Source organism: Hypomesus transpacificus, chromosome 2 (genome assembly GCF_021917145.1).
Source record: "Hypomesus transpacificus isolate Combined female chromosome 2, fHypTra1, whole genome shotgun sequence".
In the NCBI taxonomy this organism is placed as follows: domain Eukaryota; kingdom Metazoa; phylum Chordata; class Actinopteri; order Osmeriformes; family Osmeridae; genus Hypomesus; species Hypomesus transpacificus.
This window is the reverse complement of record NC_061061.1, coordinates 15,150,737-15,165,710: the sequence shown is the minus strand read 5'-3', so window position 1 is coordinate 15,165,710 and position 14,974 is coordinate 15,150,737. Positions and strand designations below refer to the sequence as shown.

The window sequence follows — 14,974 nt, the reverse complement described above, 5'->3', positions numbered from 1 at the left end:
AGCATGACTGCGGATGGCCTGCTTGGCATACCTTATCCTTATTATATGATAAAGAGAGAATGAAAGAAGGAGAGAGACAGAGAGGGGGAAACTGTGAAAACACCTTTCCTCTAGCACAAAAAAATGCATTCCACCTTTGGAGGTAGAGAGTAGGGAAAGAGAGAACGATGGGATTTCTGTTGTTTTTTTTAGTCCAGTCCCATTACAAGGTTTATGAGCTGCTGCATTTGGAGCCATGGTCATGCTTCGGTTCTGACTATTTCACATCATTTCCCCCCCTTCTCTCCTAAACCTCCTCTCTCCGTGAGTTGAGGGTAATGGCTCTATGTAGATTATTTTACCAATCTCTTACGTCCTACTCTATTGCTTTGCTGCATGGTGATGTGCACCCCATCTAAACCATCTAAAAAAGAAGCCTGGGTGAGATTTTGATTAACTGACTGCCATGCACACCCTGCCCACAATCATACACTTGTGGATACACACACACACACATTCCAAAAGTCTACAAAGATGGCCTGACCCACAAGGAAAAAACCCCAATTCAACCATTTATCACCCATCAAAATAATTAATTAGATGCAGTAAATTTGAGGACCGTTCCTGGACAACAGCTGAGTTGCCGACCTCTACACCCACACATTTATTTTACAGGCCATGTTTGTAGAAGCAAAAATCTCAGCATGTGATGTAGGGGCATGTAGTATATCAGAGCAACACATACAGCTATGTCACCAAGTGTCTGGAGGCAACATAAGAGGAGAAATAATACATTTTACAACCAACTGCACTGGCCTCCCTCCCTCTGTCACTCCCCTCCATCCCTTTCTCGGTTTGGCAGACAGTGAGGTACACACAACGTGATTGAAACCCATACAGCTGAACATTATTTTCGATTCCATGCAACAGGGCAGAGAGAGAAAGATGGAGGGGTGGTGGAGGGCGGGGGTGGGGCGGGAGGAAAGGGTGGCAGAATGGGATTGATTGGCCTTTTGCTTGCGTGCACACATGCACATTGGCACACCGCTCTCGCTGCTGCCACGACTGGTCGATAGCTTTAAGTGTCAAATGGCTCCCTTCCAGTTCATGAGAATGTATAAGTAAATTACATTTTGATCAACGGTTCTCCCTTCTCTCCCTGCATGTGATGCTAAAAGCCTTCCGAATCCCCTGCCCTCAAAAAACATTCACAATTTAATTTCCCAGTGATTGGACACGTGACGCATGTCTCCCACTTGTAAATAAACAAGATGGATTTTGTAGTTGAGAGATAGAGTTAACACATCCATTTTTTTGTGGGGTTCAGCGGCATATATTCATCAATCTGACAATGCAGTCAAGTCAAATTTGAAATTAGGTATTGATTAGTGTAAGCGTACATGAAAGTGGCCTATACAGAACTGAGGTAAACAGCTAAAGTGGTTTCATTCAGACGTTGCATGTTTGCGGCACGATTGGTGCCAAAGACAGAACAGAACTCCAGGGTACAGATCCCCAGGGTCACACAGATTTTCCAGAATTCTGGGACAAGATGTGATAAATGGTACTGTCCAAAACATACATTTTTACTTTTCAACTAAACAGTTGCAAACTCTAAACCTACAAGGTATCAACTAGAAACTAGTTGGAACTAGAAAATGAACATGCCCTGAAAAGGTAGCTTAGGAGTTTTCTTTTGCATTTTTAAAACTCAAGTGGAACACCCACTTACAATCTTTTTATGAACATTTTATTTCTCAGAGTCATCAAACGCAAAAATACCAACATACGTTTGAAAAACTAAGAATAAGGAACAAAAATCAAACTAAAATTAGGTCTAATTCTCACTGTTTGTTTGAGCATGTGCATGTAGAGACTCACTTTAGTCCGGGCGCCACCATAACACAGGTCCCCGATGACCTCATCCACACACAGTAGGGGTCCCGTGAGGACAGACAGCTCCTAGAGAACAGACAGACAGGCAGAAAGTGTGACAACATTGTCACTTCACACTAGATGGCAACTTGGTTCTGCCACTCATCAAATAACCGTACAATGTGTTGGAACAGCCTGCAAGATATAACAGCTGTTCCAACACAATACATATGGATATGAGTAGATTTCACAAGACAATTACATTTATTGTAGAAAATACAGTATAATGGGCCCAATCTTTCTGGTTAGGATAAATTAAAAATCTCCAGCAAAAAAAAAGTAGGAAAAAAGTAGGAAAGGAAATAAATTAAATTGATGGCATTTCTTGGTTACATTTACGCATTTAGCAGACGCTTTTATTCAAAGCGACTTCTAAGAGAGAGGTTTACAAGTTTGTGCTAGCTACCTTCCTCAGCTCAAAGGTTACCCTTTTGAAAACTCAGAAGCAGAGTGCATCAAGAGAGGGATGGGTAATAGCTGCTGTAGCGTAGTTTGACAGTTGTTGGTCAGTTCAGTTTGCCTTTGTAAACAGCCGTGCTTCAACTGCCCACCCAGGGTCTCAGATTGACAGAGACTTTCTGGGACATGGTGATATAGTCAAGTTGACAAGATGAAGGGCAGGACTCCTGGGACAAGGGACTATGGGCGAGAGAGGTCATCATTCCCAGCATGGTTAGTACAACAAACACACAGCTAACTGTAGACTAGAAGGTACTGTACAGGTAACAAGGGACTTGTTATGTAGGTTGAGGGCCTAATAACCCAAGGTTTGTACCCTCGTCTGTGAAGCAGACTGGAAACATACATCTCTCTTCGTCAGCATATGATGAAGATACAAGTGGTGCTACCCTCAAGCACTGTGGGACCACCATGTGCTAGTATATGCAGGACCCCACAGTCCCATAACGCCTGAGAGCATGACTTCTTGGCATTGTTTAACTGGGAGTCACCTGTCTACTTTATGCCCTCAAAAATATTGTTAAGTGTATGGAATGTAGTCCTTTTTTAAATGCAGAGGAAGAATTTCATAATTTTCCTTTGTGTGACTAAATGGGTTGAACGCAGCTTTGTAGATCTACTTGTACTGTACTGCTTTTTGAATGAGGTCTTCTTTTGACCTGCTTCGCAATATTTTCCATCAAATGTCTATTTCACACAATGCCTTGCTGTCGTCATTCATAACACTGCAATTCTCTGAAATCCAATAGCGGGAGCTAAAGTGATAGAAAACCTACTTTTTCTTTTGTGATAAATATCGAGGCTACACTGCAAAAAGTGAAAAAAGGGAGGTGAGGGAAAGATAGACCAAATCTCATTTAGTCCTAGACAGATGGGGCCGCGTGGAGGAGAAGGATATGGAGCTGACACCTGACCCCTTGCAAGGCAGGATGGGGCTTACGTGGCCTCCTAATCCATGGATGAGGTGCGCTGCGGTTCTTTCTGAAAGCACAACAGGCGAAGGCTCCGTAAGCCCTCTAAAAGTGAGACAGGCCCTATCTGCTTTCTCGACTCCTCTCCTTGGGCTTGAAAACAAAGGCCTGCACTTGGCTCTCGCCCAATCAGCTGGTTCCAATTTGTGCGTAAATGTTGTGAGTACTTCTTGAGGCCCCGCAATGAGGCTTTAGCATGCTATGGGGGGGTTTGGCTTCCCAGTTTGAATTTGATACAAATCTTTTCAATTTTTTCTTCTTCTCTGGATTGAAGGACGATGAGGGAAGGGGTTACTGGGGATAGAATTCCACACAACCCCAAAATAGAACATGAGATGGGAGAGTATGTTGGCTTGGACAAAAGCTTGCCTGACAACCTGCAAGAGACCTAGACTCCACTGAAATTATATTGGAATCATTATCATTAACTCTGTTAAACTGTATGTGTTTTCAATTACATACAGATAACCAACGAGGTGAAAAGGACAAACAGATGTGAATAGATTAAAGTATCTCGAGGCAAGATTTTATTTATTAACCCCTACAGCATCAGAGTTTAGCCTGGTGCTACAGTGACAAAAAACAAATGACATAATTCCACTAGAGCAATATTCCAGTGTTAGAGCTAACAGGAGTAGTAACAGCTCTCTGAACAGGGTGACACTCACGTCTTGCAGGAGCCGTAGTCGGAGCAGCGACTGAGAGGCACGCGGATCACACAGCCGGAGAAGGCCACAAACAGGGCGTGGTGATCCCTGTCGAGCTCCAATCCCAAGACTCGTCTGTCCTCGCCACGAATGTTACACCTACACACGAGAAGAAGAAAAATGACATAAATCACGGGGGATGGATGGAAGCGATAAGTAGAAACTGTTGACAAGTCACAAGTAAACCATTTTTGCAAGTTCGCAAATTGACAAGCTTGGTACGGCGTTACGGTGATTCAGAGATGCAGGCAGTCCTGTAGTACGTTAAAGCAAGATACAGTACTGACTTGGTGGGATTATAGACATCAACATCCTCCAGTAGCTGTGTGCCAAAGGATGCGTTGGAATGGGTGCTGGCCAAGATCTTCAGCACCCGGCCATTCTCCGACCCCAGAAATACAACGGTATGATTCTTGTAGGGTCCTGCAGATGTATCCACAGCTATCTGGGTCAACTTGAACCTGGATGGTAAAGAATTCAAACATGATCAGAAATACACACCTTTGATGTTTATAGAACACACTAACAAAGCAACTGCAGACTTAGTAAGTTAATAATTAAGCGTAGGAGGATATGGATAAGCAATGTGATGCTGTTTTCCAGAATACAGCATTTGCAGGAAAACCCAGTTAGTTTGTAAAATCTGCCCTGTAAAGACACTGGCGCTAATACACCAGAATGACTTGTGTTCAGTCAACTATGGGAAGCTTTTCGGCAGATGTAGTGCCTGAAGTAGGCAGATGTGAGCCCGCGTGCCTCTCCGCGGTACGGAACACGCGTCAGAACTCTGGGCTTTTCAACGTGAGTTTCACAGCAGGTGGCACAGCAAGGAGGCTGTCAGACACACACCTCTCACATGAATCTAACACTCCCCCATTGCTTAGATGGCTGGATTAACCTTTTCTGGGAGACTGTTAATGTGCCTAAAAACGCCTAAACAGCATACCCAAAGTAAATTGACTGCTGTTCTTGAACCATTTGGAGTACATGCATGTAAATGGACTCTTTTGAAAGCTGACACTCTGAAGTTATGTTCCTTGTTGTCAGGACCCCTGTCAGTCCTACTGGTGTTGAGTAATAGAAGCTTGAACACAAGGAAAGTGAAAGTTTCTATTTCCGCCTAGATTTTGTTTTGAAAACAGAGGCCTGAAGAGGCCTAGAGGTGGTAGGTATTAGCTGGAAGACAGAATTGGACCACAGGTTGAAGCCTTACCCAATTCAGATCAAAAGTCAAACATAATACCACAATATATTCATATTTGACACATGTTTTTATAAGAGTACATCCAGACGTTTTCTAAAAGGGCCTTTTGGAGACTCCAGAATGACCCTTCTAACCTAGGTCAAATTCTTAGGATAAAAAGGTATAATTGTTATCTCTAATGAAAGGTGGTCCTTAGAACTATCATATATAACAGCTAAATCCCTCATTAGTATTACTGAAACACAAAAACTGAAGCATGAACACATTGGAGTGATTTATCTGATTCCCAGGATTGGCACACAAAGAACACTGACATATTGCGCAATCGACTTTTATTTTGAAGGCTCCACAAAACCTGGCATATGGGGTATCGCCATTTACAGCTAGCGCTAAGCTACAAGGATAACTAGCTCTTTTCAGAGTCAATCCAAGCCAGTTAGAAAAAATCGTGTAGAGGGGGCGGGGGGGGGGGGGGGGGGGGGCGGGCTGGACGCACAGACCTAGTTGGCTTTAGAGGACTGTCACTGGGGCATGGAAGCTCCTATTGGCTAAACCAAGGTGTCTATCAAAAGGTCAGAGTGTAGCGGCCATTTTAAGACTATCCCCGTGTTTCTACTTGACCCAGATCTCATGCTATGAGCTAAAGTGCGTTGAGAGACAGAATTCTTTTTTTTTACAAAGTAACAATGAAGCAACAAGATCGTGGCTATGTGTGGATATAATTCTTTGTTTGGACAACTACTCGACATGGTTTGATACTTTGGACCCTTGGGAATGTAAGCAGATGAGGTTTTGATGAGTTGTGTGCATACCTGGACATTCCTAAGTAATCGAAGGTAAGTACAACTTTTTTCTCTGGCATTGTTGAATGAACGGTCACCGGACAAAGACGTTGACGCTACTTTCTGTTGCAAGTTGAGCATGAATTGGTTTATTTCAATGGAAGCACAAGAATTGTAGCTTTCCAACGATGTATAACATGTGTACTAGTCGAAAAAAAATATTTATGATTTTTAATGCGTAATAACTGGGGGAGGAGGGGGCAGTGTTTCGGGCCCGCACGCAAAACAGGTTAACAGATGAGATCTTCCATATCGATTTTCAAAAATCCCATTCTGAACCGTCCTTCCTTTTAATGCGCACGTTGGTTTCCCTTTCCAGTGTAAATCTAGTGTTTTACATCCATCCACTCATCCTATTGATCAACCCCCCCTACCTGCTGGTGGTGCGGGTGAAGCAGGGACGATCGTTGACAGAGGGCACAGCCTCATCCATGAGGGGATACGACTTAATGAAGGTCAACGTGTCATCAGGAAAGGTGGTAGAGGACTTGTAAGCTGCAGCAGATCCGTCACCTGCACAGCAGCCTGGCCTGTCGAAGCACAAAGGAAAGGCAGAGACAGTTGAGATTCAAACTCCATGAGACAGATGCACCCCGGTGAAAAGACTGCAGCTGTTCATTCCCGATGGAAAAGCATGAGTGAGCGTCAACATTTTGCTTCACTAAATAATAGAAGACGACATTAGCACACTCCCTTGTAAACCTTCAATAAACAATTGATATTGTATAGTTTGACAATGTCCTTCTCCCACTGGGTTGACTGCCTTACCGGGGCGTGGGCACCTGCTCGTCAGGCACGGGCGTCCAGGCCGATTCACTGGTCCTCTGCTCCTTGAACTTCCCACTGAAGGACTTCTCAATGTCATCCATGTAGAAGGCACACACGGCTGAGCCAGTGATACTGAGAAGCACACATTCAGAGGTTGCACACTTCATTTGGGTTGCCACAGTGTCCACTCAATGGAAATTAGGTATTTTACATGTTCATCACAGCAACATGAGCTAAGCTGGTGTGACTCACCTGTTGGCTTGAGTAGTAAAGACCCCAAGCACGGCTGGACGATGGTTGATCTGTAGCACGTTAGTCAGTGACTGCAGAACGTCAAAGTAGAAGAAGGAATCACCCGGAACCGAGCAGTTGAGCCGCGCTTTTAGAAAAGAGGTCCAGTAACGTTCGAGAACCCGTGGAGAACCTCCGTTGTCGTTCTTACAAACACGGGCCACTCTGGAGAACACAACCTTGAGAAAATAGAAAATGGGAATTTAATTATTTGATATTGCGTTTTATTATTTAATCTTAATTGTTGTTTTGTGATAGTAGTAAAGATACATTGTACAATGATAAATCTTGCTTGTTTTAACTCATTTACAAGGACATTAATTATCACCTTGCCAAGCGTGGTGTACTCTACGGCTATCTCGCTGAAGAAGAAGTACACATAGTTCCCGTACTCAATGGCATGGAGAAAATGTGGCTCTGAGGAAACGAAAGGGGACTTCTGAAACCTTGACATGAAACTACTTGTTATTCACAACAACAATTTTTCCAGGAGTAAAGGGGTTTTCCTGGAAGCAACCCAAATAAGGTTCCTCACAAACTGAATTACTAAAATACCAAAATGTGTTCTGTTGGTGAAATCTATCGATTCCCATGACAGATATATGGTCTTACCTCGAAGCCATTTGGAGTCATACTTCACAGTACGAAGCACCGGACTGCTTTCTCCAAGACTACGGTAAATCACAGCATCACTGGCCAAAAAGTCTGTCATGGTGGCTGAATAGAAATCTCCACCTAAAAAGGCGAAACCAAAAATGTGCTCATTAGAAAGAAAATATTCCCCAGTTTTCACATAATCAGCATAAGCCCATTATCTCTGTGTGTGTATTTTTGTCCATCCTAACCTATTTTTAACCTGTAAGGCAGAGTGGAATAGATGGAGCCACACTCAGCCATTTGAACTTTGTCTAAATGTCACTGGAAAATTGGCAGGATTGACCGCAGGTTAAGTTATGTTCACGCCCAGATGACAAGTTCCTCTGTCCAGAGTTGTACTTACCGGCAAAGAGGCCTACATTTGACTGGCGTGACTCAAATGGACAACGTGCCTGGCCCACAACCTCCTCCCCATCCTGCTCCAGTGTTGACATCTAGATAAAAGAAGACATGGAGCTCTTAGAAACAAGCAATTTGAATGAAAGTAACACTAACTCAATATAAAACAATACTACAGTGTTTCCTCTATGTAGATTTTGCCGTGGCGGTATAACTTATGTTGTCCCTTCATTTAAGCCTGTTATTGTATTAGTATATAGTTCTTGCAAATTTAAATTAAGTTAACTGGTGATTTTCGTTGTTTGCATTCTTCACCTGCTAGCTAAATTGTGGTTGTTGATTTGATAGCGATTGCTGAACGCCCTTACTCACGTTTGTATTTTAGGTGCACTATTATGCTGAAGTAGTTACACTGCATAAAGATAATGTAATTAATAGTGGGTTTCTTGTTATTATTTTCTACAGAATGCTTAGCCTATATGTCAAGATCAAATTAAGCAGACAGTGTACATATGCTTTAGAGTGGCCTACCTTAATCGATAGGCTAGGCTACTGACCATTTACAAGAAGTTGTCACTTCAATTATTAATTGGCAGCATTTACGCCATTTACAACATACGTACCATGCCCTCTAAATGAGTCTCTTCTGTAACAATTGGTTTTGCTTGGAAGTTTACGCGATTGAGGTTGTCATCGTCTATTCACAACAAAACCAAGAGGTGGGCATTGATGCAGTTTAAAATTGTGCTCTTCACCCATCACGAGGTGGAGAGAATTGTGTACCGAAAAAGTCTCTTTAGACATGAAGGAAATGCTGTACTGCACAAGCATCACACAGATTAGTTAGCAGATCAGTCAAATATAAAGGTAATTGTCGGTAACCGTTTAGTCTTGGCGGCTACGAGGATATACGCTCCTGACATACACACTGACCACAGATCTTTCACAGCTATTTTTGCCTTCACAGTTAACAAGGTCATAAACCTAGCCTCAGACAATGAGTGTGAATCTCACTGGGGTGGTGGGGGAACAAGGGGGCAAAACATGACCCCTGGGGGGAAGTCATACAAAGCCATGCTCCGATGAACAGCTGCCTTCACACAAGTGGTGACAGCCATATAACATGTAGGTCTGTGTACATTGCTATGTGACATGTTCCAATTAAGTGGGCATGTAAAGATAAATTGGTTATTGTTATGATCCAAATGCAATATTATTATTATTATTATTTTTATACTATTATTTAGAGTAATGTATTTAAGGAAAGCAGGTCCTACTTATGTGCCACTGATCCACTTTACCTCACATTTCCTCAAAATAAATGTCTGGGTTGGAGGTTAGACTTCCCTGGTCGAGTAAACCACCTGCTTGGTGCATACAACCTCTGACTTGGGTCCAGCTGTCTCAGATTACTAGTTAAAAGGCCAAGTGGGGTTATGGGATATTTTCCATGGAAAACACACCCCTGTGCAAAATAAAACATCTTAATCCACCCAGACCCCCACCCACGTTCTTCCACCTAACATTTTCATGATCCCACCGCAGCCCAGTCTTTTCACAGACACTCCATGACATAATTTACGTTTTCCTCACACTCTTCCCAGTTTTCCGGGCAGTTGCCTTCCCCATCTCTCCCTGAGCAAGAGGGACCAGGAGACGAAGATGGGGGAACAATCTGTTCAGCAGAAAATGTAAATCAACGACTTCTATAGGGAATCTGTAGTGGAGAGAGAGTAGAGCCTCGGTCTGTGCACGGATCTCGACGGCTCCCCGCTGACTTCTTTCTCGCTCGCTGAGATTTACACACTGTAGAACGTTATGTCCCTGAATCCTCCAGAATAGCACCCTATGAGTCATGGTGGACGACTGTGAAGCAATCTATTAAACTCAACCAGACCGATGAATTGCATTTCGCCCCCAAGCAGATCTCAGACTTTAAAAGAGTCTATATGTGTACCGTTACTGCGACTTTATCAACATTTTCCCCGGTGTATGTTTTCAATTAGTGGTTACATTCTTTTTGCACCTTTTGCAGTACTAATCATTTTAACAGTCGAATAGGCCTGCAGACTCACTGGCATTGAGCTGTTTCATGGAAAATAAATCCTGCCAGGATTTTCTCTTGCATCCCCCTTCTTGACTTCCTCTTCCATCTCCCTTGTCTTCCTCCTCCCCCCACTCTCACATGCATTTAAATCTAACGTTTGCCTTCAGACGAGTCCGTATTGTAAATATATTGTTTTTCCTGATCAAATTATACTGTAGATATTGATCCTGTCATCAACAATCAATGACAAGTTTTTCATTGTTCCACAATTTAAACAGCTCTGTCAAGTGTTTGTGTGCCTAAGTTTGTGTTCACAGCTGTTTCTGGCCGGCACACATAACAGAAAGATCTGCATCCTACCTTGTAGTTGCGGCAGGTGGGGTTGAAGGCGTTGGTTCCGCAAGCAAACAGAGTCTCGTCATTGCGCGGGACTAACACTTTGATGTAGTTGTAACACTCATCCTGTCAAAGACACAGCTGGGTTTCAAGGTACAGCATTGACTACTGTCACTCCAGCTGCAGTTTGGTTTCAGAGCTTAAACATGAGGCTACGCAAGCTGACACACAAACTCATATTTCAGTCATTATCATAATCCCTATGCTGATCCCCATGGTTTCACAGCAGCTTTGGGAGGCTGAGGCTATGCCAAACCCAGTGTCTGTGTCTACAGATACCTGTAGCGCTGAGTTTGATAAGAAATCTGCACAATAGTTTTGTGCCACTGTCTTGTTTTGCAGAGGAGGGAGGGAGAGAGAGAGGTGGAAAGAGAAATACTCACGCTGTTTTTCCCCCTCACTGTGCATTTCTCCACATCCTTTGTCTTCCAAGTCAATTTCTGAAAAGCACAGACAACGAACTGTCAACTTGAGGACACTTTTTGTTGTTGCTCACAATCACTGAAGTGCTATTAGGAGACAGCTGTGATGAAAATCTCATTAACTTCAATAAAACACCAGAAAAAAATAAACAGACAAACATCTAAAGCGCTTTGGGAGGTGTGCCTAGCTTCATCAGTGTACATCTAAAGACTTCTGTCACTGAACAATAAACATCACCCATACAATATCGTTAGAACTAGGATTCCACCCATACATATCTAGCATGATGACACACACAAAGCATCAAATACTGATTAATCACTGCAACTTTATGAACATGTCTAGGCAGTGTATTAGTGAGTTGCTATCCCTGGTCCTCTTCTTCTCATCTCCTGGCAGTGGCCACCCAATGTGGCTCCACTGGTGGCGGTAATGGGAAGAGATCCATCAACATGTTAACAAGGTCGCCCAGATGAAGATTTAATGCACTGTCCACCCGATCTGATCCACCGTCGTTTGAAACAACGTGATTTACTGTCCATCGCCATGGGAGCTACAAACTAATCAAGACTGGGAGGACACGGGACACGAGCACAACTGGGCACGCTCAGGCACGATAGAGCAAAGGTTATCCCCTCATGACCAAAATTGGGAAGGGGAAATAGTATCTCCCCCAGTCCTTCAGTCTTGCTTCTCTTAAAATATCTTGGTTTGATGGGCGTCAGCACTATATTAATAATGTTGCTACTAAGTACTCTTGGGCAAATTAAATGAGCTTACTTAAATCATTGCTCATGTGCATGAAGCCCTCTGAGATCTCGAGGGGAGATGGTTCTGGTGAGGGCGCTGTTTTGGAATTAGGTCAAAGAAAACCAATAGGGATCAATGAAGCAGGGACTGAGGCACACTAATGATCTCAGGGAAGTAGATCAAGAAGCATGGAGAAGCGAGTATTAAACAGCAGGGTGTTGCTAGGGTGAGGGCTGAAGTCGGATGTGAAAGTCTCTGGCTTTCTTCATAGTTGATAAGCAAGTCGCTGTTCTGTGGACATGCTCAATCTTAGGCTCCTGTTACACAATTTACAGTGAGGCCAGACTGTAGCTCAGGCACATCACGCTTCTCATTTACTTACACTGGAAACAAAACAAATCAATAGCTTGCTTCTTCTTGACACTGAGTGAGGCCCTTATTGGAATGGAACCCGCTACCCTGCAACAAATCTAAATACAATGGGGATCCAGCCTTGTGCCATGAAGGGCTTTTTATTTAAGTGCAATCATGTTTGACAAATTAGACTTGGATGGGAGTGATAGCCCTTCAAAAGCCAGGAGTAAACTATTGTTGGACGTCTTTCTGAAGTATGTCTGGGTATTGCTAAGGCTGGGTAAGATGAAAGAAATGCAACATTTCTAGACAAACATTTCAAAAGATGCTTCAAACAAAAGCAGGTTTTGTTTGTCAACTAAAGGAGTGCCAGGGAGTGCAAAAAAGGAAGTTGTCTACGATAAAGTACTGTAGCCAAAAACACATGTCTCATTGTGAAGTACTGCAGAAAGATAAAATCTTCAAATATTATATGTAAATCAAGTCATTGGCATTTTTACCTGTTGTGGGAAAATATTCTCAGAGGATGTGGCGAGATTGATAGCAAAAACATTGTCTCTGCAACAAAAAGAGAAATTGGGATTAACAATGTATTTCTCCTCTGAACAAACTATCCTTTTTGCATCAACAAAAATGTATTTAACCACCAAACTAATTCCCCTAGATTAAATGTTATTAATTAGGTTGAAAACTCAAAAATAGGGATGAAAGAGGACAGCTATATTTTGTATAATATGAAAGGTACGACATAAGCATTAGCTGTCTAGTAAACCAGAGGTAAGATGATAGGACAAGTGTGAGACAAGTGGACCAACCTGGCTGCAATATAAAGCATGTGGTTGATTCGGAGCATCCTTTGGAAGTCCAAGCCCAGTCGTACGGTGTCATTGTCCGACATTAGGCCTTGAAAGCTGGGGTATAAGTAGGAGTCTGTGTGGGGAGGTGAGAAAAAGAAAACCATTAGCTTCATTAATTTATGACTCAACCAATTGCACCAGACGCTATAAAAATCAAGTATGTGATTCCATTGGAAATTTAGTGTATTCAGGCACACAAAAAGAGACAATTTGAGGGCAATGGGATAGAGAGACAAAGAGGGAGGGAGGGAGAGAGATTGACTTTACATTGCGTTTTCATTACACCACACTTTCGCCGTTTTTATTTTCTCCTTATTTCTTCTCCTTCGCACCTACAACACTAATACTAATCACATGGATTTCACTGAATGTCGATGTTAATCCTAAATTACTGTAGTTAGACAAACACAGCACTAAAATGTACTATTGTTGCAGGAACCCTCTTTTTCCCTTAACCAAACTGACCGTTTAAAGAAAAAAAATGTTGATGGCTGGCTGAACAACAAAACCACCCCCCCCCCCCTCCCCCACATCCCACCTTGCCTGACCCAACATCAACAGCCTATACCTTTAATAACACCTCAGCACTTTTACTTCCTTTTAAAGTTTTTTTTTTTTGGGTGTGCCTAACAACCTTTAACCCAGTTCCCTCCAATTAGATGGAGCGAAAGAGATTTCTGGGACGAGTCTGAGGATGTATTACCATACATAATGGACATCCCGCAGAGTTGTGAGGGCTTGTGACGTGCTGTCACCTGCAGGAACCGGGGTGACAAATGGCTCTCATTACACCTGGGAGGGAGCTCCACATATAGGACTATTAGCGTGGCTATTTCTGCTAATGGCCATGTTACACCTCCAGATAGATCAATTACAGTGTGTGGGGCCATAGTCTCAGTCACATCTTAAATCAATTATAGGACCAGTGCATTTACCACAAGGACCTCCTCCGCAGACCTCCCCATTGATTTGGTGCCACAGATGGGTACTCAACGTGGTCCAAAATGACTGTGCAATGAATGTCACTGAAGTCAATAGTCTTCATGTCCAATATTATTAGTGTGTAACTTTTAGACTCGACTCTGAACTTGATAATAGCATACTTTAACCAACTGCCCACATGCAGTACTCTTGACAGAAGACGAGTACAAAGAATGTTCTGACCAAAAAAGGTGCTATATTCCTTGTCTACACTCCCATGCATCCACTCCCATGCATCCACTCCTGGACAAAAAATAACGATAGCAACACAATACATCTGTCGCTTACACTCTCTCCCCACGATGCTGATTGGTTCCAAGTCCTGGGGGAAGGGTGTGGCTCCCCAGGACAGCTGAGGTAATACGGCAGCGAGGGAGAGAGCCAGTAGTGCCACCAAAAGGGGCCGAGGCGACCCGGTTACCAGCCTCATGTTGGCAGGAGTTCCCAAGCCTCACCAAAAGTGCATGACCAGCAGCAGGGACGGCACCACCTATCAGAGATAAAACAATTGCATGTACATTTCAGGAAACATGCAGAATACAAGTTGAAACGTAGAAAACTGTAAAATGTACATAATGGAGGATCATGACGCCCACAGGTGTCATGGTGTCACATTTATTATAATCATAGTGTTAGTCTTACTCGGGGGAATGTCCCTGTACTTACTGTAAGTCGCTCTGGCGTCTGCTAAATGACTAAATGTAAATGTAAACGAGAGAGCGCTAGGGCACTGACGCCACACCTTCCTCATTGGCTCCCACTCTCCAGCCTTTCACAGGTGACTTAACCCAATTAACCACTATTCACAATGGGGAATGCACCTCAGTCTGGCTACTATGACAAGGAGGTCTTCAAGCACCAATGTTTAACAGGAGATGCAAAACTAAATAAATAAATCAGACTTTAAAAACTCTTCTGTCAAAAGGTTGTATGGCATCCTGGAGCTCTGAATTATTAATAGCTCAGGTAGCTATGCGTCAAACTGGAATTGTCTAGAAATGCTAATTAGCACAT

At 43.1% G+C, this 14,974-nt stretch overlaps 1 protein-coding gene across 5 annotated transcripts in view; it reads right to left on the bottom strand.

The window, feature by feature from the left end:
• sema6e (sema domain, transmembrane domain (TM), and cytoplasmic domain, (semaphorin) 6E) overlaps positions 1–14,974 on the bottom strand; it is an 80,233-nt gene that overhangs the window by 15,337 nt on the left and 49,922 nt on the right. For all 5 annotated transcript variants that reach the window (XM_047044291.1, XM_047044302.1, XM_047044284.1 and 2 more), the window contains 14 exons: positions 14,249–14,450; positions 12,938–13,052; positions 12,623–12,680; positions 10,979–11,035; positions 10,560–10,661; positions 8,157–8,247; positions 7,769–7,891; positions 7,485–7,573; positions 7,118–7,335; positions 6,866–6,997; positions 6,472–6,627; positions 4,339–4,512; positions 4,013–4,150; positions 1,861–1,941 (listed from right to left, as the gene is read on the bottom strand). In XM_047044291.1, coding sequence (XP_046900247.1) covers positions 1,861–1,941; positions 4,013–4,150; positions 4,339–4,512; positions 6,472–6,627; positions 6,866–6,997; positions 7,118–7,335; positions 7,485–7,573; positions 7,769–7,891; positions 8,157–8,247; positions 10,560–10,661; positions 10,979–11,035; positions 12,623–12,680; positions 12,938–13,052; positions 14,249–14,390 — 1,676 coding nt within the window. In that variant the 5' untranslated portion in view covers positions 14,391–14,450. The remainder of the gene's footprint in view (positions 1–1,860; positions 1,942–4,012; positions 4,151–4,338; positions 4,513–6,471; positions 6,628–6,865; positions 6,998–7,117; positions 7,336–7,484; positions 7,574–7,768; positions 7,892–8,156; positions 8,248–10,559; positions 10,662–10,978; positions 11,036–12,622; positions 12,681–12,937; positions 13,053–14,248; positions 14,451–14,974) is intronic.